We start from the raw sequence: 27,924 nt of genomic DNA on the forward strand, positions 1-27,924 counted from the left end.
ATACGCTCAGTGAAAGAAAAGGTCCGAGGGACAAAGGTGTTCCCGAAGCAATTACACTATTAAACTTCAAAGGTTGTCTTCTGAAACATCAACAGTGCAAATTGTACTTGTAACGCTTGCACTACTCTAATAAACACAGTGATGGAGCAAACTGCACACTGAAATGCCTCAAATTTGAGGGGCTGGTGGTTGGAGGGCTGCAGGGGAGCAAAAGCTCCTCCTCACCCTCTTCCGTGACATACTAATCACCAAGATGGAAAACAGACACTCTGAACGTACTGATGAGTTTGAAGAATCTCCAGTCTCATCAACACATGGAACAGGCAGGCAGATTGGTTTATTAGCAAAGTTTTATTGGGTAAAATAAGACATTCTTGGCAAACAGCTCACGGCGGCAGTGTCCTTTGTCTAGTTGTTAATCTCACCCCTCACACTAGAAAAGGACACAACTGACCTCACAAAACACATCACAGCATGCAATGAAATACTCCTTACAGTATCTTTACCAGACAATCTGCTTTGTTTTGTAATATATGTGAACGTTAGTTTTTGGGTATTTAATTCTCACCAAAATAGCGACCAAACTCCGGCCGCCTTCTACCATATGGTCTGGCTTTACCCAGGCCTTGACCCCTTTTGGTCCGAGGTGGAATCTGAGCTCACACAGACCTTGGGTCGCCAGGTTCCACACAATCCCTTACGTCTTCTCCTTGGTGTATTTGAAGGTTTGGACAGCTCTAGAGCGGACAAACATTCTCTGGGAACTGCGGTCGCTGTGGCTAAATGAGATATGGCAGCGGCCTGGGCCCAGCCCAACCCCCCTACCCTGTGAAAGTGGCACCAGGGAGTGGATTGGTGCGCGGCCCAGGAGGAACATGGTTGTCCCACAAGGTGCCATAGGATTTGGGGCAAATGGCTGAACCTACTGTTTTAAATTGCAAGCTTTGCCTCTCCCATGTAACGGGGTGCTGCTTTCCAGCTTGGGTGGCTTGCATAAATACTCCTACCCACACAGTGGTTTTTTTACTGTCTGTTGGAGATGGAATTGGCTTTACTGTGTATGATGTATGCTGTCTTTTTTTTCTTTTCAAATGATAATAAAATTGATTATCAAATCCCACCATAATAAACCATCTCAAAACATTGTGAAATGTGTCACAGTCTCAACAGTTAAAACTGCAGAATGATATGGTTGGTGCCTCCTTTGTATGTTGTTAGAATCTGGACAGCCATGAACCCTCTTTTGATCTCTCAGCCTGGATGGGTTGCACAGAATATTTACACAGCCGGTCTGAAGATACTAATAGCGAGTAGTAGTTCCTGCTTTAGTGATGAAAGGAGTTTATATTTGTTGTACTCAAGTGGTTATGGATTCCTATTTCTTCTCCTAGTTTCTTTTTCCATGTGCTCAGGTCTTTCAATAATTTTTTGTTGAATCCCAGAAGTTATGTCTATCAGGATAGTTTATGATCCACAGTTGGTAACATGTCCTCAACACTGCACACATTTCATGAGAGTCTGACAGGTTTAATTCGCAGTGAAGCAGCCTCTGTGAAGTTTATTGCTTGGTGAAGTGACGTTAGTGACGTTGAAGAACCTACATTCTTTTTGGAGAAGCTGCGAACGTTAGAGTGTGTCCTTTAACTCAAAGCTCTTCTGACATTCAGAGGAAAGGAAGGATCTCAGCCCAGAAGGATTGTTAGATGTCATAGGAGGTCTAACTTCAGCTGTAGATTCTTAGATGATGTAGAAGATCACATTTCTTTTTTTTAAATGAAGGTTTTTTTGGCAGTGCTTGGAGAAGGCTTCCATCTTGTAAGTGTTACTTGAGGTTGCTGAGCACCACCTTTTGTTTACAGCAGTTTCCATTTCCTGTACGGCGTCGTGGCCGTCGCCTGTGTGTTCTTTGATGGCGTACAAGGCTTGCCTTAAGATCAAAGCTCTTGCTTCACACAGTGCAGTGATAAAGCCTCTGGTCTGTGTATACGCTTTGATGCCGTACAAGGGACCTCTACTCACACACAGTGCAGTTATAAGGCCTCTCTCCTGTGTGTATGCTTTGATGGCGTACAAGGGCTGCCTTAAGAGTAAAGCCCTTGGAACACACAGTGCAGTGATAAGGCCTCTCTCTTGTGTGTACGCTTTGATGGCGTATAAGGGCTGCCTTAAGAGTAAAGCCCTTGGAACACACAGTGCAGTGATAAGGCCTCTCTCCTGTGTGTACACTTTGATGCTGTACAAGGTACGCCTTCCGAGAAAACCTTTTGGAACACACAGTGCAGTGATAAGGCCTCTCTCCGGTGTGTGTTCTTCGATGCAGTACAAGGTGTGCCTTCCGAGAAAAGGGTTTGGAACACACAGTGCAGTGATAAGGCCTCTCTCCTGTGTGAGTTCTTTGATGCCGCACAAGGGTTGCCTTCTGAGAAAAGGGTTGGGAACACACAGTGCAGTGATAAGGCCTCTCTCCTGTGTGAGTTCTTTGATGCATTACAAGGTTTGCCTTCTGAGAAAAGGGTTTGGAACACACAGTGCAGTGATAAGGCTTCTCTCCTGTGTGTACGCTTTGATGTTGTAGAAGATGTCCCTTCTTAGTAAAACTTTTCTCACAGATATTGCAGTGAAAGGGCCGCTCTCCTTTGTGAGTTTTTTCATGTGTTGCCTTATCAGCAAACCTCATTTCATGCTCAGTGTAGGGATACCGATCTGTGTGTGTTTGTTTGTGCAGTAAAAGATGCGTCTTTCCAGTAAATGCCTTCTTACACTCAGCACAGGCATAAGCTTTTACGCTGGTGCATATTCTTTTCTGCCTTGCAAGTAGTGTTTTATTGTTAAAATTCTGTCTTCTGCCTATTCCTTGGTGTTTTCTTTCATTCGCTTTATAAGCAAAATTCTTCCTTCCTCCAGAAGCTTTACGTTTCTCTTTCCCATTCATACTTTCTGTCGTCGGCTGCTGTGCTGCAGAATGAAATGAACACTGAGAATTATACAAGGGAAATATTTCTTGAAAGAAATGCACGGTTATAATATGAGAAAGGTGGACAGTAATATCTAGGAAGGAAGGAAAATGTTACTACCTGTAAACAATCATTTGCTGCTTGTAGTCCTACAGTTCACATGTGGTGACCTCTCATGGGTTGGGTTCTGACTACTAAAAATAAATTAATTTAAGATTGAGTTTCGATCTGGAGAACGACTCGTAATCCCATACCAGAAAGGCATAATGCATCAGCGCGCAGACTCCAATTAAAATCATTGTGCTGTTTTCTCCATCGGAGTACAACTGCTTATATGTGTAAAATAAAAAAAATAAACTGCTTCATCTGAGCAACCTATATACTTTACAACCATACAGCAAGTGGGTGATGCATGTGAGCCTGCAACATGACAAGCTGACAGTATTTGCAAGTGAGTAACATTTTCCATTTGCAGCAGCTGTGGCACATCACAGGTTGTGCCATAACTTAAAAGAATCGGTAAGGTCCAGAACGCCGCAGCCAGGCTCATTCTAGGGACACCACACCACAAACATATGACCCAACACCTACAAAGCTTATACTTGCTCCCCGTTGAGAAGAGTATCACTTTCAAACTCCTCATCCGCGCCTACAAATCCCTCAACAACATCGGACCCACATACCTCAACGACCGAATATGTTGATGTCACCATAGAAATATTTTATGAAAGGATGCACAGAACCACATGTTTCTGCTTTACAAATATCTACTAGAGGTATGTTGGGTAGAAAAGCCATGGTTGCATCTTTATCACACGTGGACTAAGCCTGTGGTATTTCTATGTGGTGTCTCCGCTAGGCCCGGGCGGTAAATTCAGTTCCACTTGCGGAATTTGTGGAATTTGGGTAATTTCACATTCCGCGGAGAAAGTGGAATTGCCAAAACCTCCGCAATCCGCGGCTTTGTAGAATTTTTTGCTTGTTCAGGTTTTCAAAATGTGTGTTCACAAGATATTTCCCCCCGGGCACGCAAACAGGAAAAAAGCATTGTGAACGAGCGGAAGAAGTAATTCCGCGTGTTTGCAGGATTCTGTGTGCTCACAGACATATTTTATGCTGTGCTTTGCGTAACACGACTACGCAAATTCCGCCCACCCCTAGTCTCCGCACGAGTAGAAAACAGAATATACCAAACTGTGCCAGTGCAAAAAACGGTCTTATTTGTCATACATTTTCAATTCTGATAATGTAGAGCTTGAGCGCATGTTTAACACTGGGTGCATATTTAACTTTGTCTTTGTAAACTTGCAGGAACTGTTCATCTAGTAATGGGTCATGTAGTTTGCTAACTGTTTGAGGAAGTGACTGCTACTAGGTAGACCACTATCTACATTAAGGCTTGCAGTGATGTAGTGGCTTAAAAGGTGGACTTGTTACTCTTGATAAAACCTTAACTGGATGCCAGGGGTGCTCTGGTGGGATAACCATTCTCAACTCTCCCATGAACATTTTCACAAGAGTTTTTCAAAAGTATTCAAGCCAGCTTCTTTATGTATGTATGTATATGTTATTTCTATACTGCAATCCTAGCTTGAAGCTAGAGCCAATGATAAACATAAATTATTTTTAAAGAAGGAAGTCCTCAACTCTTTCCTAAATGGGAGCAATGTTGGGCGGTCCTGATTGATACAGGGATGTTGTTCGAGATAATGAGTTCATAGATGGAAAAGGCCTGCTAACTTGTTTTTTTTGTTACAGTTCTAAATCTGCAGTCCGATGGAGTTCGCCAACCTCGCATTTGTTGCACTTGAAAATAAGAGCTGAACTTAAGGACAACAAGAATGACGAACAAGTGATAAGGATCCCCTGCGGCTACAAAATCACCCGCAAATACAGCGTTGACCGACCAGGAGAAGGCAAAGCCATCATCCCCAAGAACACCCACCAACTGACCACTTACTCGAATGACTCAACGACTACCATGGAACACCTCCCCTTCCAGATCCAGAGCAACCCCAACACCACCCTCCATGGCTCCCAAATCTACAGGACCCCCGGCCCCCACCCTTCAATGATGCCATTGAAGACCTCATCGCACCCCAGGCTCTAGCATCCACCGATTACATCCTACTCGGAGACCTCAACTTCCACTTGGACAACCCCAGTGACCAAAACACCGACACCCTACTGGAGAACCTCGCCAATATCGGACTCAAGCATCTAGTCACCACATCGACCCATACAGCCAGACACACGCTAGACCTTCACCTACAGTCACACCATTGAACTCCTCTGGACCAACCCGCACTGTGTGCACTTAGCCATTCCCACCGTTCACCATCCCCCTCTCCCTCCCCCATGACCCATCTGTTATAGCTGGAACAAGGCCACCGAAGAACTTCTCATCAACTTTCTCAGCATGACCGCACCACCAGCAGACGCCAACACTGCAGCACACAACCGTCACCAATGGATCTCCAACTGAGCTGACACACCAGCACCCCTCAAGAAAACACCAGGCAGGCAAAACTTCAAGAAAGCCATCTGCTTAACTTCAGCCCTCCACAAGTCCAAACGTACCAGCAGACAACTCAAGAAGAGATAGAAAAACAACAAAATCCCAGAAACCCAAGCAACCTTCAAAACCGCTGTCAACGCACACCACCTTCTCCTTAAAACCACAAACAAAAACGGCCATCAAAGACAGAATCAAACGCACACAACAGCACAAAAGTCTTTGCCATCGTCAAAGGGTTCGCTAGACCCAACAGCGAGACCACAGATGTCTCACCCTCCCTAAGACCTCAGCAACAAACTCAGCACATTATTCCACCACAAGATCAGGCAGAACTATGACAACTTTGACACCCAAGACCCTGCTACAATGCCTGCCACCACCGCACACAACAAGGCCTTACATCAACATATTGTGCTCAAGGGGACTCCACTCACCACAGATGACACACTCACGACAATGCAGGGCATCCACTCCCACTGGATCTTTGCCCACATCACATCTTCCATTGAACAGCCGCAGCACCAGCTGCTTCATCAAAACTGTCACCTTCCCTGCCAGCTGAAAACACGCCGCGATCAACCCCTGCTGAAGAAGCTGTCTGCCGACCCGACAGACCTCAAGTACCTCAGACCTATCTCCCTAGTCCCCCCCCTTGCCAAGGTCATCGAAAAGGCCATCAATGCCCAATTCTCCAAGTTCATTAAAGCAAACTATGTCCTGAACAAATCCTAATCTGGCTTCCAAAGCAATTATAGCACCGATCCCGGACTCCTCGCCGCCATCGACGACATCCCCTCCCTCCTCGACTGGGGCGAAACCACCACCCTCATCCTACTGGACGTCTCGGCCACCTTCAACAACATCTCCCACCGCACCTAATCACAAGATTCCAGGACGCTGGTATCCACGAAAAAGGCAGAAAGAACAATTGATGGACAGAATGCAGAACAATGCCATACATTCACCCCATTTCAGAGATCTGGGCCTCAATCCATCATTTTTTTGCTCACCATGCGATTCCAGTTTGGACCCAGCCATATGCAAATCAGCCTTGACCCTGCGCCCAATTTGAACAGTCCGGTATCAACGACAAGGCACTGGACTGGATCCACTCCTTCCTGACCGGCCGAACACAGAGTGTCAGACTATCCTGTTCCTCTCAGAACCTACAAAGATCAGCCGTGGAATGCCCCAGGGCTCCTCCCTGAGCCCCACCCTCTTCAACGTCTACATGCCCCCCCGCCTGCCCCCCCCCACGGCCATTGTCAGAAACCACAGACTCAACATCGTCTCCTAAGCCAACAACATCCAGCTGATCCTCTCCCTCATCAATGAACCTACAGCCGCCTGATTCAACTTTCATAGCGGAACGAAGGTCGTTGCTACCTTGATGAAAGACAGCTGCCTCAAGCTCAACTCAGACAAGACCGAAGTACTCATCCTGTGACCCGCCCCCTCAGCCTGGGACGACTCCTGGTGGTCCGTCGCACTACGAACCCCTCCCACTCCTACAGACTGTGTACACAACCACAGCATCATACTCTATTCCTCACTCACAAAGAACCACCATATCAACGCTGTATCCTCATCCTGCTTCAAACGACATTCAGCTGGATCCCCATAGAACCTAGAAAGACGGTCACACATGCACTCATCACCAGCAGACTTGACTACGGTAATGCACTCTACGTAGGCGTCACTTAGAAACAGCTCACGAAACTACAGAACGTCCAAAACGCCACAGCCAGACTGGTCCTAGGCATCCCCTGCTGCAGCCACATATCAGCACCTCAGACAACGCCACTGGCTCCCAATCATCAAGAGAATCCCCTTCAAGCCTCTCACACATGCCTACAAAGCTCTCCACGACATAGGACCAGCATACCTGAACCACTGCCTCACATTACACATACCCGCCAGACGACTTCACTCCGTTCAACCTGCCCTGGCCACCGTCCCACGGATCCACAAGACCAAAGCCAGAGGAAGAGCCTTCTCCTACCTCAGGCAATCCCTGTCGCTGATCCAATTCAGGAAGGACTTCAGGACCCGGTTCTTCTACTGAACATCCACGCCCTGAGGATCAGTACCCCCCCCCCCCCCCCCCCCCCCTCCGCTCAGCGCCTTAAGACCCTCAAGGGTGAGGAGCTGCACTATACAACAAACTCCGGATTAATTGAGCAATGCCTGCTTTTGGGAATAGAGCCCACTGGGTCTGTGAAACTGAATATATCAGAGGATCTGATCCAGTATGAATGATGTGTACACGTGGCCAATATGTAGGAAATCATGTGCGAACTGGGGTTCTCGCTCTGGTATTACCGCAATGACTTGCATTGTATAATTATACCCTCACTGTCTAGTCCCAAGCGATATATTCATAGATAGGGTTCTACTCTTCTGCAATGGAACAGAGCATCGAAGAATACATTGCGATACTTGCCTGCCATAGTTCTCATTTCACCCGCTCCCCTCTAGTTTGCTAAGCTGCTAAGGGCCAGGCGCTATTGCTTGGACTCATTATGATCCACCACAAAAGAACCACATAATCTGATGGACCCACATGCATTTACATAGTAGAAACAAACTGCTGGATGCTATAGAAACGATAATTTAATTATACATTTGTGACAGGTCGAGTTGAAGTCCCATTTCTATATTAACTGACGACAGAACCAAAGCGGATACCGAATACTATGAAAATGAATGTAAAGCTCTAAACACTCTATGAATGAACGAAGATGATTATAATGAACCCATTGTTAGTATGGTGCATTGGTGCACAAAACAAATATATTCTAAAAATGATTGTGATTGATGATGTGAAAAGGAGTAGCAATGAGTATTGATTGTCTATTGCGGACCAATAGATGCATGTCTATGGAGATTAGGGCACTTCACTTGAGGTAGACAAAGGCTTGTTGTTAAGGGGCAACGCTTCACTACGACACTTGCTGAACAAAAACAAGCATTTGCAATGCAATAGGTCTCGCATTAGGAAAGTTTGAGCTATTGGTATTGTAAATGACAATTTTTTTATTTATGTGCTGGTTTTAAAAATAGCTAAATGAATAGCTTTGTCATTTACAATGCCAATAGTTATAATTTTTGCAAATGTGACACCTATAGCATTTGAAATGCAATATGTGTTGTATCTACGTGACTTACATGTAGTGATATTACAAATAACAATGGCTTTTCATTTTTATTATTAATTAATACTTAAATAAAAGTTATTGTAATTTATAATGGCAATAGCTTAAACTTTTGTAAATAACTTATGAAGATTATGTTCAGTGTATTTTATTGTGACGAAAATCCAAGAACATATTTGAACCAGTTATTATTGAATGGTTGCACAGATTGATGCTGTGGTGGCGCTGAGTGATGTTGTGGGGCGACGAGTGATGATGTGGCATTCAGTGATGCTGTGGTGGCGCATAGTGACGTTGTGGTGCCCCTGAGTGATGCTGTGGTGATGCGATAGAGTGAGGGCGATGGATAGAGTGAGAGCAATAGATAGATAGAGTGGGGAGAGGGGAGATGGAGGGGAGAGAGGGGAGTGAGGTGAGTGAGGAGAGAGGGGAGTGAGGAGAGATGGGATAGAGAGGGAGGGGAGAGAGGGATTGGAGAGTGAGGAGAGGGGAGAGTGAGGAGAGGGGAGAGGGAGGAGAGGGGAGAGGGAAGAGTGAGGAGAGAGGGGAGAGTGAGGATAGAGGGACTGGAGAGAGGGAGGGGAGAGAGGGAGTGAGAAGGGGAGAGTGAGGAGAGAGGGGGAGAGGAGAGAGGGGAGGGTAGAGAGGGAGGGTAGAGGAGAAAGAGGGGAGAGTGAGGAGAGAGGGGGAGGTAGAGAGGAGAATACTGAGGAGAGAGAGGAGAGTGGTGAAAGGGGAGAGTGGTGAAAGGGGAGAGTGGTGAGGGGGAGAGTGATGAGAGAGGATAGAGTGGTGAGAGAGGAGAGAGAGGGGGAGTGAGAATAGTGAGGAGAGGGGAGAGGTTGAGGAGAGGGGAGAGGGGAGAGGGAGGAGAGAGGGGAGTGAGGAGAGGGGAGAGAGGGAGGGGAGAGTGGAGGGAGGGGAGAGTGGTTAGAGGGGAGAGTTGTGAGAGGGAAGAGTGAGGAGAGAGGGAGGTGAGAGAGGGAGTGGAGAGTGAGGAGAGGGAAGAGTGGTAAGAGAGGAGAGAGTGGTGTGAGAGGAGAGAGTGGTGAGAGTGAGGATAGTGAGGAGAGGGGAGATTGAAGTGAGATGGAGGTGAGAGAGGGAGGGGAGAGTGGTGAGAGATGGGAGAGTAGTGAGAGATGGGAGAGTAGTGAGTGGGGGGAGTGATGAGAGAGGATAAAGTGGTGAGAGAGGAGAGAGTGGGGGGAGTGAGGATAGTGAGGAGAGGGGGATAGTGAGAAGAGGGGAGAGAGAGGAGAGGGGAGAGCTAGAGAGGAGAGGGGAGAGAGGAGGGGAGAGAGGGGCGAGAGGAGGGGAGAGTGGTGAGAGGGGATAGTGGTGAGGGGAGAGTGGTGAGAGGGGAGAGTAGTGAGAGGGGAGAGTGGTGAGAGGAGAGTGGTGAGAGGGGAGAGTGGTGAGAGTGGTGGGAGGGGACAGAGTGGAGAGTGGTGAGAGGGAGGATGGAAGGGCTTCGCTGGGATGGAAGGGCATGTTCTTCACTTTGCACAGAAAATACGTTCATAATCCGTTCCTAAAGTTGTCACAGTATCTGTTTTTCTCTGCTGAAAGGATTTAGCGGTCTCGTTTTTCGTCTCTTACAAATGGAAAATATCAATGACAGCATCTGTCGAAAGCTAAAAAAGAAAGTCGTTTTAGGCCCTACAATTTAAAAGTGATGTATAACATACCTTTCATCGGTAAGGGAGATGGCCGTAGCAGGGTCAGGCAAACGAGGCCACCTCTGTTATTACAGCTGTGCTTGTTGCCTGCCGTGGCTTTTGTCCACACAAATGTGCGTTTTCAGGACCATAACATGAACAAATCAGGATAGGGTACGCAATTTGAAATTTGTAGCCATGCCTAAGAGAAACGATCAACCCGGCGCATGACAGGATTCTACAACAGTGCGGAACACAGACAAACAAGCAGTCCGATTAATCGAGATCCCTGTAGGCATGACAAAACCAAACCGAGGAAACCGGTCACCATGAGAGTTTTTGCAAAACTAGCGATTCTTTATGCAAAACAGACACTCTTGTGTCAGAACTGCAGCAAGCAAGCAGTCTCCACGAGCTGACCTCTGTATTTTGGAACCTATTTCTCCAAGCATGCCTGTACCTCTATTACCGAGCCCTGCTCCATGACTCTCAATGAGTCGCTGTATTATTGTAGGTGATGTCCTAGCTTTCCAGGACACTTTTCAGTTCTATGAAGGACACAGACGAGGATTAGGCTCGTCTTTCTTTATTAGCACAGCAGCATTCTTAAAGAAATTCACCTACAACACCAATAAAACCAAAGTGATGCTCCACTTTGACCACTCTGCAGTAAAAAAAACAAGTGAGGCATTTAGTGTGGGACGCGGGTAGTTATTAAGGGTATTTGGCAATGGGTGGTGAGACTGCATGCTTACCTCCCATCCGCTAGTGCTCACATAAGAGAGTTTTAGAGAAACAATCCTGGCACTCGTAAACTCTCTTAGTGAAAAAAGCGGCCGCAAAATGAAATTAAAAGCGGCCGTGAAAATGAAATTAAAAGCGGCCGGGAAATGCTCTCACCATTGCGGGGGCGGGGGGCGTATTCCTTTGAAGTGTGAAGCAGGGGGCGGGGGAGCGGATCCCTTTGAAGTCTGGAGCAGGGGGCTGATGCCAAGGCTCGAGCATATGGGGTGTAAAAAAAAAGTCTTTGGAGTGGCATTGCTCAGAGGGGCGTGGGGGAGAGCATTCCTTTGAGATCTGAAGCTCTCGGCGTTGCTGTGGCGGGTCTGACGCGATGATGCGAGGCGGCTCGGGGAGCAAATGGCAAGCTCGTGCATGGGCACATGCACTCTGCGTAATCCGCCAGCCAAAGCCCCTTGGTCAGCTTTCCTGATCCACCTCTATATGTCAAGCTGCAATGCCTTCGCATTGGCAGGTCTCGACCTAATTAGGAATCCAGGAGTACTGGCTTGGACCTCTTCTGTGGGGAGTTGAGTAAATACGAGTTACGAGTCTGCACACACACAGCGCAGTGGCAGCAGTTATAGTTAGGTCAGAGTTTCCATAGGAAGAGTGTTTTCGTATCACTAATAACTTAAGTCCCGTTTGACTCAAGGCTAAAAGTAACATTATAGTTCAGTGTTGAAGAACTACAAAAACGAATGTTAAATAACCAAAACAAACACTAATATTTACCAACTATAACCCAAACTAGAACGTGAGCCCCCGCCATGCACTGCTTATGACCTCATATATTACATCACAACTGACAATATTGATGACACCATACAGACATTCTGACACTGTCCTATTGAGTGTGTTGACATTAAGTAATTCAACATGCTTGACAATTTTCTATTATCAACGTAAAGACTTCAGATTGATCCAGATTTTAAGTCCAGAGGTTGACAAGTATACGTTTGCTTCTGTAGGGCTCCTTGGGCTCAATGCTAAGAAGATTAGTCAAATACACTGCACACATCCTGGAGATGGGCATCACAGCTGCGACCTCAGAGTCATGCCTACAGCACTAGAATGAGATAAACCCCCTCTAAGTGGGACACCCCTACATGTTATATTATTCAATGATCTGTAATACCTGAAAATCTTTAGTTTAAGTTCTACAAATAAATATGCACAGCTTATAAAATGTCTCTAGAACACTGTGTCACAACTACTTAACTTGGGCCAGAAATCCAGATTTTTAATGAATTGGCAACAGCTACTTTGGCCCTTTTCACAGATTTTCTTTTGAATGGGCTTAAAGCCACAGCCTACTTTCAAATATACCTCTGTCACCCACGTGAGGTGCACTCAGATATTACCTTTTTCAACATGGAGTAATTCTTCCATCTGAACTTTAGCGATTTGAAAAGCATGCACAATATAGTTTTTAAAATGCACATTTACACGTGTCTCTTGGGCTTACACTATTTTCATGCGATTGACTTCCACATGTACATTGAGTAACGTTATGCTGCATATGACTATGATGTCATTAGTGATGTCATCAGAAATGGTGTTTGAGAGGTCAAAAGTGATCTCATCAATGATGTAATTTAACATATCATGATTGAAGTAATATGTGGGGGCATAAGCAGAGTATGATGGGGGCACATGTAATGGTTAGATCAGTAAATTATACCTGGTGAACTTCAGGTTTGTTTTTTGTTCCTTTTTACCTTATTTCAACACCCAAGTAAGAGAGAGCGAAAGAGAGAGATAGGTTTGGGGTGATTTGTCAAGCAGGGGCCATGAAAAAGGGGAGTGGGGGTTCCCAAAACACGATTTCCCCATGTAAATTCCCACAGGATTTTCGACAGGACTACAGCCCAAACCGCTGAACGGAATTACACCACGTTTGACAGAAATCTAGATCTTGGTCAGAAAGTGCTCTTTGTTTTTCGGTGTAAATCTGTTGAGTAGTTTTGGAGTTCTTTAAGAAAAAAGATTTATGTATATATTGAGAGCGGATCCACGCGCCAACAGCAAAGCTGTGATTGTCTGGCTGGAACCTTAGCAAAAAGTTGACGCCGCCATTTTGTGAATTGGGACATGGGTTTCGGGGTGGGGCAATAAATTGTAAATAGGGTATGAGGGATCAGGATAGGTGTATCCTGACCCCATGGGACTAATGTAGGGATCTGTGGGGGGCCCCTCTTGGGAAGGAAATTGCCCAAAAACATTGTATTTTTGCCGCAGGAGGATCCACCACGCCGGTTAGCGCGCACCCACCGTGTGAATTGGTGCAGATCCGCGTATCCAGAGCCCAATTAAAACAAGCATTGGCACAGTCAATAGGCCTTGCTGTTTGGACTAATAGGCTTTACTAATGCTGGGCAGCATAGACTAAAAAAGCTACTTAAAAAAATTGATATTCACATTTTATTTTCTCTTCGCTCAACAGGAAAAGCTTTGACACAGCTGTTTTGGGTATTAAAAATAATTCTTTTTCAGGCAAGCAAATCTGATTTTGCACCCCCTGCTTTTATTGCATTTTCACTAAATTGCTACTTTCCTAATTATTTTCAAAATAATGTGCTAAATCCACAGACCAAGAATTATAAACAGGCCCTGATTTTCACAAGAGGATATTCTTCTCGTTTGCTGGAACTAACCCCAGCGTGTTTCCGTTTGTGCAACGTGAAGTTGTTGCATGGTAGTGCTGTTTAACTGCAAGGAAATGCATCTGTCGTTTGTTTTTGGTTCTGGCAGGCCGCGCCACGGCCATAAATGAAAGATAAAGAGAGAGGCAGAGACTGGGGCATTGAAAGAGGTAGACACCATCAGTGGAAGAGAGAGAGCGGAAAAGCAGAAAAGAGGCAGACACAGGTGCAGTGAAAAAGACAGAGATTTTGTGGCACAGAGAGAGGCAGAGACAAGGTATGGAAAGATAGTGATGAAAAGTTCCTGGAAATGATAGAGGCAGACAGCAGAAAAGACCACCAGAGACAGAGAAAGAAAGATGCCATGGAAATCAAAGTCGAGTCTGAGAGGTTTGCACTGCTTCCGCAGTCTGTAATGGCAGATCTGCTAACATCGGGGTGGCACAAACAGAGCTTCAGGCCCTAATGATACCTTTAATGGCCCTGCCCTGGGTACCACAGGTACCACATTCCAGTGACTTACAAGCGGGTTAAAGTCCTTGCCAATTGGGGTTACCAATTCAGATGTAACAGTTTTCGGGAGAGAGCAGAGCCTCTGGGGTCTGGTTAGCAGGTCAAAGCCATCAGCATTGGGAAAAAAGTGTGGGGTTGCAGGGGTGACCTTACAAAAAGGGCACTGTCCTACATCATCCTTTAACCATAATAGATCTGATTGATAACCTTGCCAACCTCGGACTGAAGCAACTTGTCACAATGCCCACCCACTCCGCCGGCCACACGCTCGACCCCCTCTTCTCCTCAAGCCCGTACGTCTCCATCAGCCACACCACCGAACTCCTCTGGACCGACCACCGCTGCATCCACTTCGCCTTCCTGAAACCCACCACACACCACCGCACCCAACAGATCCCCCGCCGCTGCTAGAGCAAAATCCCCGGAGACCAACTACACGCAAACCTCGCACTCAGCCCACCCACCGAACCCTCGAACACAGACGACACGGCCCACAGCCTCAGACACTGGATCGAGGACTGCGCCAACACCCTAGCCCCGCTGAAGAACCCCCCCACCCCCACAGAGACACCAGGAAGAGGGCCAGCTTGTTCACCCCAGAACTCCTAGCCTCCGAGCAAGCCTGCCGGAAACTAGAGAAGAAATGGCACAGTGAACAAACTCCGGACAGCCACGCAGGACACAAGGATACCATCCGCAACCACCACCACCTCACCAGGGTGGCCAAGAGGACCTCCTTCAAAGACCGCCTCAACAACAACGCACACAATAGCAAGGAGCACTTCAACATCGTGAAGGAACTCTCAAACCCCAGCTCCAACACCTACGACATCCCATCGTCGCAAGCCCTGTGCGACTCCCTCGCCACCTTCTTCCACCGCAAGATAGTAGACATCCCGACAGCTTCAACACCCAGACAGCCCCAACAGACAGCAACACAACAGACCCTCCATACACCATTGACCATGACCCCCTGCTAGCCTGGGCCAGCGTGAGCATTGATGACACCATCAAGACCATGCGCACAATCTACTCCGGCTCTCCATCAGACCCATTCCCGCACCACGTCTTCAACAGAGCAAGCAGCTCCATCACACCCCACCTGCACAACGTCATCAATCTCCCCCTCAAGACCACAACCTTCCCAGAGATCTGGAAACACGCCGAGATCAACGCCCTACTCAAAAAACCTAAGGCAGACCCAAGAGACCTCAAGAACTTCCGGCCAATCTCTCTGCTTCCCTTCCCGGCCAAGGTCATCAGGAAAACCGTCAACACACAGCTAACCCGATTCCTTGAAGAAAACAGAATCCTGGACCCTTCCCAGTCCGGGTTCCGGAGCAACCACAGCACTGAGACTGCCCGCATCGCCGCCACCGATGACATCAGGACCCTGCTGGACAGTGGCGAGACCACGTCACTCATCCTCCTAGACCTCTCTGCCACCTTCAACACCATCTGACACCGCACACTACGCGCACGCCTCCACGCCGCTGGGATCCTAGACAAGGCTCTGGATTGGACCACCTCCTTCCTCTCCAGCAGAACCCAGAGCGTCCGCCTCCCCCCAGCCTCCGAGATCATCTGTGGCATACCCCAGGGATCCTCCCTCAGCCCGACACTGTTCAACATTTACATGGCCCTGCTCGCACACGTAGCCCGACAGCACGACCTCAACATAATATCCTACGCCGATGACACTCAGCTGATCCTCTCCCTCACCAAGGACTCCATAACCGCCAAAGCAAACCTCCACGAAGGAATGAAGGCCATCGCCGACTGGACGAAGACCAGCCTTCTGAAGTTGAACTCAGACAAGACGGAGGTCCTCATCCTCAGCTCCAACCTTTCAACCTGGGACGACTCCTGGTGGCCAACGGCACAGGGGGCAGCCCCGACACCCATCGACAACGCACGCAACCTGGGAATCATCCTCGACTGAACGCTCTCAATGACCAAGCAAGTCAACGCCATCTTCTCCTCCTGCCTCAACACCCTCCGCATGCTCTGCAAGATCAACAGATGGATCCCGACAGATACAAGAAGGACAGTCATCCAGGCCCTCGTCAGCAGCAGACTCAACTACCGAAACGCCCTCTACGCGGGAGGCCCCACCAAGCTCATCAAACTACTACAACGCATCCAAAACGCCTCGGCACGACTAATCCTCGTCGTAACACACCACGGCCACATCACCCCCCACCTGAAAAACCTGCACTGGCTCCCTGTCAACAAGAGGATATCCTTCAAGCTCCTCAACCACGCACACAAGGCACTCTACAAGACTGGCCAAGCCTACCTCAACAGACGGCTCTCCTTCTACATCCCCCACTGCCAGCTTACCTCCAACGACCTCTCACTCGCCACCGTCCCGCGCATCTGAAGAACAACCACCGGTGGGAGATCCTTCTCCGACCTCGCCGCCAAGACATGGAACACTCTCCCACTGAGCCTACGACAGACCCAAGACCTGCTGACCTTCAGGAGGATACTCAAGACCTGGCTGTTCGATTAGTAACACCCCACCCGACCCCCCAGCAGACCCCTCGCAGGTATGTAGTGCGCTTTAAAAATGATTGATTGATTGATTGATAATAGATGAAATGACAACACTTGCTAGAGCAAACATCTTCTCAAAATTGGATATGAAGACAGATGATGGCATTTGTAGTTTCTGATGGAATAAATCAGTATTACACAATGCCATTTGGTCTGGCCACTCCAGCAGCCATGTTTCAAAGAAGGATGGCAGAGGAGGTAAATGGTCTCTCTGAAGTTTTGGTGTTCCAAAACAATGCTTTAATTTTCGGCAAAGATTTAGATAACCATATGCGTACACTTGGAATATCTTGAGAGCCTTCCTGAAAAGAGGTTTGAGAATTAAAAAAAAAAAAGATAAATGTATGAATGGATGAATAATTTGGGCATGTGGTTTCAGCTAAAGCGATTTCACTATGGCCTGGCCTGTTGACAGTCACTAAAATACCTGTTCCAAAACACTGTGACCAACAACTTGAGTTTAAGGGAATTGTGGGAGGGATGGGCGGAAATAGAAGCTTTGAGGCTTTAGGAGTTTATCAATTGTTCTGGTTTATTTGTAGTTTGTAGAGAAAAGAATGAGTTCTTCTTGAGCTGCTGTCCTGGCGTGTGATCGGAGAGTCTCTTCTGTTGTGTGTTCCTGTATCCTGGTGATTCCTGATATCCCTTTTGACTGTCCGTCCCCCAGATAGCTTGAAAGTAGAAGAACAAAAAAAGGACAACGAGACTCAGGTTCTCGGAAAATTACTAGGTCAGGAGATGGGAAAGTGCCCGTCACCACACCACGTTGTGCATGAAGTGGGGGCTAACGCCTTTTTAATACGGCCCTGGGCTTAATGGCACCCCGTGTAGGTAATTCAAGCCGAGTCACTCAGGAGTTATAGGAAGAGAATCACCATAGACGAGTATTAGCCCAAGACATCGGTAAACGGTGAAAGAAAAATAAAGGCAGACACCAAAGAAATATCCTCATGAAAGAAAAGACAATATGTGGCTTACTTTGGTGCAGTACAACCACCCTAGACTTCCTCCCTGTACCTCAATATGCTCTCCCTTTCTAGCTTGGTGCAGTACAACCACCCTTTGACTTCCTCCCTGTACCTCAATATGCTCTCCCCTTCTAGCTTGGTGCAGTACAACAACCCCTAGACTTCCTTCCTGTACCTCAATATGCTCTCCCCTTCTAGCTTGGTGCAGTACAACCACCCTTTGACTTCCTCCCTGTACCTCAATATGCTCTCCCCTTCTAGCTTGCTGCAGTACAACCACCTCTTGACTTCCTCCCTGTACCTCAATATGCTTTCCCTTCTAGCTTGGTGCAGTACAACCACCCCTTGACCTTCTCCCTGTACCTCAATATGCTCTCCCCTTCTAGCTTGGTGCAGTACAACCACCCCTTGACTTCCTCCCTGTACCTCAATATGCTCTCCCCTTCTAGCTTGGTGCAGTACAACCACCCCTTGACTTCCTCCCTGTACCTCAATATGCTCTCCCTTCTATCTTGGTGCAGTACAACCACCCCTAGACTTCCTCCCTGTACCTCAATATGCCCTCCCATTCTAGCTTGGTGCAGTACAACCACCCCTTGACTTCCTCCCTGTACCTCAATATGCTCTCCCCTTCTAGCTTGGTGCAGTACAACCACCCCTTGACTTCCTCCCTGTACCTCAATATGCTCTCCCTTCTATCTTGGTGCAGTACAACCACCCCTAGACTTCCTCCCTGTACCTCAATATGCCCTCCCATTCTAGCTTGGTGCAGTACAACCACCCCTTGACTTCCTCCCTGTACCTAAATATGCTCTCCCCTTCTAGCTTGGTGCAGTACAACCACCCCTTGACTTCCTCCCTGTACCTCAATATGCTCTCCCTTCTAGCTTGGTGCAGTACAACCACCCCTTGACCTTCTCCCGGTACCTCAATATGCCATCCCCTTCTAGCTTGGTGCAGTACAACCACCCCTAGACTTCCTCCCTGTACCTCAATATGCTCTCCCCTTCTAGCTTGGTGCAGTACAACCACCCCTTGACTTCCTCCCTGTACCTCAATATGCTCTCCCCTTCTAGCTTGGTGCAGTACAACCACCCCTTGACTTCCTCCCTGTACCTCAATATGCTCTCCCTTCTAGCTTGGTGCAGTACAACCACCCCTTGACTTCCTCCCTGTACCTCAATATGCTCTCCCCTTCTAGCTTGGTGCAGTACAACCACCCCTAGACTTCCTCCCTGTACCTCAATATGCTCTCTCTTCTAGCTTGGTGCAGTAGAACCACCCCTTGACTTCCACCCTGTACCTCAATATGCTCTCCCCTTCTAGCTTGGTGCAGTACAACCACCCCTTGACTTCCTCCCTGTACCTCAATATGCTCTCCCTTCTAACTTGGTGCAGTACAACCACCCCTTGACTTCCTCCCTGTACCTCAATATGCCCTCCCCTTCTAGCTTAGTGCCCTCAATTTGCCCGGTTCGCTCACTGTCCAACGTTTACGCACCTCCTGGGGTTGGTGGGGATCCACCAATCCTCGCTCCACTCCTCTACTTCCTCCGGGTTATCATTGCTGTCGTCGTCCCGTTTTCTCAACGTCTCTTCCCTCTTTTCTCCTCAGGCATCCTGCTGCTACAACTCGATGCACACTCCAGCCTCCTCCTCATCGGGTCTCTCCGCGTCTTCAGTCTTTGCTTTTTCTTTTCTTGTCGGCCTTCCTGATTGGTCCTTCTCTGTAAAGCCACCTCCTTCTCCGTAAAGCCACCTCCTCATTGGGTCTCTCCGCGTCTTCCATCTCAGTCTTTTCTTTTCTTGTCGGGCTTCATGATTGGTCCTTCTCCGTAAAGCCACCTCCTCATTGGGTCTCTCCGCGTCTTCCGTCTCCACCATTTTCTTTTCTTGTCGGCATTCCTGATTGGTCCTTCTCCGTAAAGCCACCTCCTTCTTCCTGCAAGGTGAGGTCTGGTGCAACAGGTTAACCCTTGCCGCCCCCTGGTTTTCGGTGGCATCTCCGGTTTCCATGACTGGTAACGGGGGTTCAGGGCCCTACTCTCGGGGTCCTCCTCACAGGAATGTATGAATTTTATTCAAAATGTACTGAAAATGTTGCGGTGATTGCTGAACCACTTCACAACCTTTTCAATAAGGTTTTATTTATCTGGGGTTGGGGACAGGAGGTTGCATTTGCAGAGATTAGTGGAAAACTGCTCAATGCAGCACTTCTGAGTCCATATCTATCAGGCAATGAGTGCTCTATCACTGATGATACTGGTAGCATTGGCAATGACGCTGTAGTGGCTCAAGGCAAAGGAAATCAGGAATGTGCAATGGCATCACACACACTGCGACCACATGAACGTAAACACTCGACCATTGAGCGTGGGATGTCGGACTGCGCATGGGCAACTGAAAAGTTTAAGTCATCCTTGTGTGGGAACAAGTTCAGAATATGAACTGATAATCAACCTCTTTTGAATGGTAATAATGTGAACACCAGCAGGCTACTGCCAGGTTGGTGAGGTTAAGTTTAAAACTTTTGAAACATAATTTTGAGGTCGAACACACTGCAGGAGAGAGGAACAAAAATACTTATTGCTTGCCCCGACTGCCCTGAGGGCAGGAAGATGTGGAACATAAGAACAAAAAGAATGACTGTGAAGTTGTGGAATGTATTGCTGCAAGTATTTGTTGGCCGGGTAAAGACTGTGTGTGGGGGCAAAAGTATAGAAAGACATTGGATGAAGATTCTATTTTACTGAAAGTGATTCATTTCATGAGGAAAGAATGGCCCAATGAAAAACGATTTGTTGTGTGAACTGCAGACCGATGGCCAAGTTCATTCTGTCAGGGGGGAGCCATGAAGGACATTTAGGTGTGATATCTAGCAACAAACGACTGACAATGCAATACTGGTAGCCTGCCAGGGACAGGGATGTGGAAAAACTCATTGGAGAGAGTTACCAGTTGTTTGCAAAATGATAAAAGGATGATATACAGAGTTCTGCATACGACAGAAGTGAGTTTTCCTGTGGGGCAATGAATGTAATGATTTTTTAGGTCTGTTTCAGATGCTTCCTGTGCATCAGAAATTTGACATTGTGCTTGTGGAGTACATGTCAAATTGGTTGAAAGTATGATTTGTACATGGAAGTGAGGGTTTTCTGTGTGAATTGGTTTCGGATAATGGTGTACAATTTGTCTTGAGGGAGATGAAGAAGTATTTGGATGGAACTTGATTCAAGTTAAATGTGTTAGTCGTCATCACCCACAGAGTAATGGCCAAGCAGAGAGGATGAACAGATTGGTCAATCAGGGTTTTTTCATGGCCGGTATCAAAGTGGAAGATGCTTCAAGGGCTATGCTTACAGCTTATCGCAACACACTGCATGGGACCATTTTGTGCTGAGAGGCGGAAATTTGTATGATTTGGTCCTAGTAATGTGCACTGAAATGTCTAAAGAGGGGCTGAGACACAATAGCTATATAAAGAAGGAAGAAAGATTAATTGGGCTTCAAAAGATACATATGATGCTGTAAAGCTATTGTTCGCACAGACATGATAACTGAGCCAATAATCTTATGCAATCATAGTACTCTGGAATTACTGAGGGAATCAGATGCCAAATCCCCACAATAATTCAACATATCTCAGAGCAATCACCATTTACTTCACCCACCCTCCAGAAGAGTTTCTTTAAATGCTGATATTGCCGACTTAGAGGGAGGAAAAAGTGAGGGTAATGTAATAGGAGACATTATGGAGACACAGCTGAGGTCTTATAATGGGGCCCATATTAGATAAAATAAACATAAGATAATATATCACCCAATCCTGTATCCTGTAATACAACTAACCCAGCTTGATATTCAGACCACCTTGTACTGTGCACCTAACACAACAGACAACACTTAATCTTGAAACTCCCTTGACCTTGTACGTTGGTCTACACGATGTAGTATGATATAATACAGCCCGCCCTCTCTGACCTGCAGGCCCCCCAGTTCTATTTACAAGTACCTACACACTTCAGAAAAATGACCACTTCTTATCGAAGGCTTAGGGGTGCTGCGGGTCTTACCCTCCCCATTCCACCACTACAGACCTGACTTACAGATCACTTGTCCTCTTCACACTGCCTTCCTCCCCTTCTAAGCGTCAGACCCTGACTGACCCAGAAATCCTCTTATATTCTGAACACTCGAACATCACATAGACCCAGTCCCATCTCTAAAGTGCTTTAGTTTGCACTAGCAACAAAAAAGGCAATGTTACTCTCGGTGAATAACACCTCACTTACATCTCACACTTAGGGGATGGTGAGTATCGCGGAGCTTCGATTGAAATCACAGATTCTGCCACTAATTCCTCAGAGGTCCTGAGTCCGGAAAGGGGCTTCTCATGCGCGGACCAGAATTCAGGTAATTTTTCATGTGCAGAGTTCCATTTCTTAGCCTATCACTGAACGGGAAGGAGAAACTCCTTTGCAAAAATAAAGGCGATACCAGTTACATGACCGCTTCTGGTGTACTCAAGGCCCTCCCCAAAGTTACCAGTCCACACAACTCCGATTTGGCCCCCTTCAGATCTTACTAAAAATCTGGAAAGATCCACTTTGGAGATATTTTATGCTACATTCCCTCAGAAATGTACAAGTTACTCGCCATTCTGCATGTTAATTCAGTACGAACCAAATACCTGGGATGGCTTTGAGCAGCAATCCATCTGCGTCTGTATTTCTTCTCTCCAGTGGGTCTCTAGCGATAGCTCCATCAGTATCAGCAGCATTCTGTGGCAGGAATGATGAGGCTCCAGATGGGCCCTGCACATCAGCACATGTCGGTTGTAGGTCAGAGTTCTCATCTCGGTTCTCAGGGCCCAGTGGTTCTTGCTTGTAGTTCTGATCGTAGTCCTCAGGACTCAGTGGTTCTAGCTTGTAGTTCTGATTGTAGTCCTCAGGACTCGGTGGTTCTAGCTTGTAGTTCTGATCGTAGTCCTCAGGACTCGGTGGCTCTAGCTTATAGCTGCGATCTGGACTGGGTGCCTCAAGGTGCATTGGTTCGGTCTTGCAGTTCTGATGTGGTTCATGTGCATCAGAGAGCATCTGCTGCAGGCAGGTGATGTGCTGTAGACTCCGGTCTACTTGAAATGCTGGGTGTCTGCAGACGTTTTGACGTTGACCGTCACCATCAAACCACAACAACTCTTGCTTCAGGAGTTCAATTGGTCCCTCCCCATCTGGGAGCACTGGTTGTCTGCAGGGGTTTCGCTGTGGCTCATGTCCCTCATGAAACAGTGGTTGCAGGCAGACGTTCTGTTGTGCGCCCCAACTATCTGCATACAATGGTTCCTTCTTCACGTGCTCCTCTTGTTCGTGTTCCTCTGGTTCTCGTTGTATGCACTGGTCCAGCTGTGGTTCCTGCCCGTCATCAAACACTGGTGGAAGACGAAGGCTTGGCTCACTTGGGATGACTTGAACATCTGGAAGAGGGCCCCTGGAGACAGTACAGTCCTGCCGTGGTCCAGGGCCAGCCGGAGACAGAGGTTGGAGGCACTGGCTCTGCTTTGGTTCATGCCCATGAGGAGACAGAGATTGAAGACACTGATTCGGCTGTGGATCACGACCAGGTGAAGATGTAGATTGAAGGCATTGGTTCACCTCCTTGGCCCTGAGTGAAAGATTGATCGGAGGGGACCTGCTGAGAGGACAATCTCTGACCACCACCGGACTGACCCTCTCCAAAGACACCCCCCCATTTACAAGGTGATCTAGACCCTTTGCTATCCAGATTTGCTCCATAAGCCCAGCGACTCTTGACGGCACGTCCTCTAGGGTATTCTGCAAGTTATCCAGTTTGGCTTCTAACTGCTCTAGCATGGATAAAAGGATCATGTTAGGCAGGTTCCCCGATAGTGGTTCCATCTCAGAGTCTCTCTGAGCATCAGTTTGGGATCTTGAAGAAGGCACATTATGGATAGGAGAAGAAGGGAGTGTGGATCTTACGGGTTCAGGTGAACACTGCACTTCTCCTATTTGTCTTGGAACCCGCCTTTTCTCCATTCTGAAATTCTGATGTTCAAGTCCTCAGGTGTCTGTGAAGGGAAGAACATAGAAAAGACAACACATTATCACAGGACAATTAGGTCAAAATACTCCTTCCTGTCTCAACACACGTTGTTTAAGCTTTAAAAAAAAAAATATTCAGTCCAGCTAATGGCTCGAAAGAACTAAATTGTCTCAAGAGCTGGAGAGGATCTACCATGCTCAAGGTCCGGCTGTCCTTGAGGACATCAGGAGTTACCCTGCTACACATCTAAACCCGCTCAGTGCTGCCCTTACGTGATATGGTGAGATTTCATGCAGGTCCGCTCTGCCCTGCCAGAGAGGACTCCCTATCCAGAGCTGATCTGTTAAGCTTCAAAATGTATCAGTATGACCTCATCAAACCTAATCCTATAATTTAACGAACTTATTATGTTTTTGGAATTCTTTTTTTTTAATTAAAACTTGGTAAGCATTACCTTAATAGATATTCTCTATGAAATTGAGCATTGAGGAATAATAGATTTAAGGTCCCAGATAAAAATAAAAATTTGCTTGTCAGAAGCTACCTAGGCCACGTAATCTCTGCTGATGGGGTCTGCCCCTAAAATGAATCAATTAAAGACACACAGGAAATACCTAGATCCATAAAGAAAGAAGAGGCACTCACGTTTTTGGTGAGAAACATTCTATTCTCAGTTTGTACCTAATTTTCTTGTGCCATGTGAGCCCTGCTGAGGAAGGGTGCAGACTATGTGTGGAGTAGGGAATGCAAGAAGAATTTGCAGAAGTTAAGGAGAGTCTTGTGAATGCTCACAGTCTGAATAGTTTTGTCCCATTGCGTTGTTATGGACGCCAGAGACAAGGGCCTGGGAGTGGAACTGAAACAGCGGCATGATCGGAAAGCAAGTCATGATTGCCTTTGCATTTAGGGCTTTGCTTGAGGCTGAATGTAGACATTCCAGAAGGAGGCCTTGGCCATGCTTTGGGCTCTCAAAATAAACATTCTTGTGGAGTGTAGGAAACTGTAAGTAGAGGATGTTCGACTAGTCCAAACTGGACCCAACCTATGCTGCTGCTACAAGGTGCCTGCTTTCTAATGTCAAATAAGGGCCAATCTCTTTCTGGCGTTTAATATGATACATGCACAATGACATGACTCACAGACCTTGCCAGACCGAGAAAGCACTGTTGATCTTTACTTTCAAGCTCTACATATTTTGAGCAAAGAGTGAAAGAGCGCCCATCTCTGAAGGCTAGTAGGCATCAAGCCATTAATCATTATGACAATTAATAAGCAGAACTTTTGTCTTCTCAGCGTTTCACTTTAGTTTATTGCAACCCAGCCTCTGCTATAGACAGGCAGGGTTTGGTGGAATGTGAGGTGAGGGGAGAGTTAACTGTCTAAACACAGCAAGATCTGGGTGTCGTCAGAACACATAAATGCTCTAACACCTTTCTCAAGTAAAGCTTCAGCAAGCGGGATTACATAGCTGGTGATCAAATGGGGCGAGATTGAGGACCCATGAGTCACTCTGGAATTGCATGCAATATGTTGGACGAAAAGTTGCCCAATCTGGAGATACACGTTCAGCCTGTAAAGAATGATATGAACCTCTTTAGGGCCTGGCACCCGATGCCCAAAGCCTCAACAAGATGGAGTACTCAACTGTGGGACGACAGCAGAGAGATCTAATGAGAATAAAGCATTGGCTCCTGCTCCCATTTCAGCTCATCCATAATCGGTAGAGGCAATGTCTTTGTATTGTGTGATGGCCAAAATCACGCCCTAGTGTCCTTGAGAAAGTGGTTTTGCTACAAACCTTTCCACCAGCTAAGAGCAAAAGAAAGTAACGATATTGGTAATAACTTTTTTTAAACCAAGGAATCTGCTCCTAGCTTCCAGAACAAGGGATTTGCTGTGGTGACTTTAAGAGTGGCAGGAACCATACCATTAACAACTAAGTGGGGAGTAATGGTAGAGGCACTGGACCAACTTAGAGGTTCAGATGTTTGAAATTTGTTACAGGATTGACGTTGTTCAGCTAGCCAGATCTAGTCACCTCAAAAGGAAGTTGCAGAAGTCTCAGGGTATAAAGTGGAGAACTCCCTGTGTCAAATAATACTAGGTGCTGAAGTGGTCTCTACCAGGGGGCAGGTACGTGAATCAATCTCCCCATTAAGGTTTTAATTTTGTTGTGTCACACAGTTGGCGCAACAGTGTGAGAGTGAATTATAAATTGAAAGTTGCTGTGAAGCTGACATACAAAGGGACACAGATGAGTTGGATAACTAGATGAAGTCATTGTAGGAGACGACAAACAAACAGATTCTCTGAGCAAGAGCAATAACCCCGCCACATAACTTAGTTGGGGAAAATAAATATAATATTTCAGTAAAGGAGGAGGCCTTAGAGAAGAGGTCCTGAAGGAATAACATCAGGATCGAGGAGTATATATGCGCGAAGAAGGGGAAGACAAGTAAACATGTTAGAGAAATGTTGCATACAATCCTCAACCAGAGATGAAAAGGCTTGAGAATGACGAGGCTATGCCACTATGAACGTTTGGAGACAGCTGCTTATCACCTCCCCTCCCCCCCTGGACTCACCTCCTCTCTACACCCTGGACTCACCTCCCCTCTCCACCCCCTGGACTCACCTCCTCTCAACACGCCTGGACTCACCCCCCCTCCACCAGGACTCACCTTCTCTCTACACCCCTGGACTCACCTCCCCTCTACACCCCTGGTCTCACCTCCCCTCTACACCCCTGGACTCACCTCCCCTCTACACCCCTGGACTCACCTCCTCTCTCCCCCCTGGACTCACTTCCCCTCTACACCCCTGGACTCACCTCCCCCCTCCCCCCTGGACTCACCCACTCCCCCCTGGACTCACCTCCCCTCTACACCCCTGGACTCACCTCCCCTCTTCACTCCTGGACTCACCTCCCCTCTTCACCCCTGAACTCACCTCCCCTCCCCCCCTGGACTCACCTCCCCTCTACACCCCTGGACTCACCTCCTCTCTACACCCCTGGACTCACCTCCTCTACACCCCTGGACTCACCTCCTCTACACCCCTGGACTCACATCCCCTCCCCCTCTGGACTGACCTCCCCTCTACACCCCTGAACTCACCTCCCCTCTACACCCCTGGACTCACCTCTTCTATACAACCCTGGACTCACCTCCCCTCTACACCCCCGGACTCACCTCCTCTTTACACCCCTGGACTCACCTCCCCTCTCCCCCTGGACTCACCTCCCCTCTACATCCCTGGACTCACCTCCCCTCTACATCCCTGGACTCACCTCCCCTCTACATCCCTGGACTCACCTCCTCTCTACCCCTGGACTCACCTCCCCTCTACACGCCTGGACTCACCTCCCCTCTACACCCCTGGACTCACCTCCCCTCTACATCCCCGGACTCACCTCCTCTCTACACCCCTGGACTCACCTCACCCCTGGACTCACTTCCCCCTACACCCCTGGACTTACCTCCCCCCTATAGTTAAACATGCATGTACATTTTTTAAGTGGTGGATATGTTAATCAGTTATTTGGATTCGGAAGGATAGTAGAAGGATAGAGGAGGAAAAAAGTTTTGTGTTTAGATAGCGCTTGTTACTCCCAATGGGGTGTTGAAGCGCGCTACTCCGGAAGCCCATAAAGGCCTAGTGGTGAATTTATATGGTGAAATGTGAAAGTAATCTGAGTGGTGGATATTAGTCAGTTATTTGGAGTGGGAAGAAAGGTTTGCATTCATATAGCACTTGTTACCCCTGAAGGGGTTAACGCATTGAGCCAGAACCATAACTGAACTTTTAACTGTGTCCCTGGGGACTCACATTGATACTAGACAAGGTGTGTCTTGGCTGTACAGCACTTCACAATTCACGCGAGTGTGGGTGTGGTCTTGGGTCCTCGGCCAATGATTAGCATTGTGCTGCTCTGATGTCAGCGAGCTCATTTGTCACCGGACTGTCTGGCCACTGTGATAGGCGCACGCCACGTCCTCATCGTGGTCGGCGCACGCCCAAGCCACAAAAAACACACACGCTTAATAGTAGCCCAAAAATTTGCCCCCCAGCCAGGCATGGGTTTTTCCCTCCCAATTGGAAAAAATGTCGC

The 27,924-nt window shown here is 47.5% G+C and overlaps 1 protein-coding gene across 1 annotated transcript; it reads right to left on the reverse strand.

Moving 5' to 3' along the window:
- Nucleotides 1-433: 433 nt before the first annotated feature.
- On the reverse strand, nucleotides 434-23,812 carry LOC147736807 (uncharacterized). Its single transcript, XM_086953823.1, has 2 exons — nucleotides 22,444-23,812; nucleotides 434-2,955 (listed from the first exon to the last, which is right to left on the reverse strand). The coding sequence occupies exons 1-2, from the start codon at nucleotides 23,804-23,806 to the stop codon at nucleotides 2,012-2,014; spliced, it is 2,307 nt and encodes a 768-aa protein (XP_086809949.1). The 5' UTR covers nucleotides 23,807-23,812; the 3' UTR covers nucleotides 434-2,011.
- Between the last annotated feature and the right edge of the window lie 4,112 nt (nucleotides 23,813-27,924).

Source organism: Lissotriton vulgaris, chromosome 1_2 (assembly GCF_964263255.1).
Source record: "Lissotriton vulgaris chromosome 1_2, aLisVul1.2, whole genome shotgun sequence".
NCBI lineage: Eukaryota > Metazoa > Chordata > Amphibia > Caudata > Salamandridae > Lissotriton > Lissotriton vulgaris.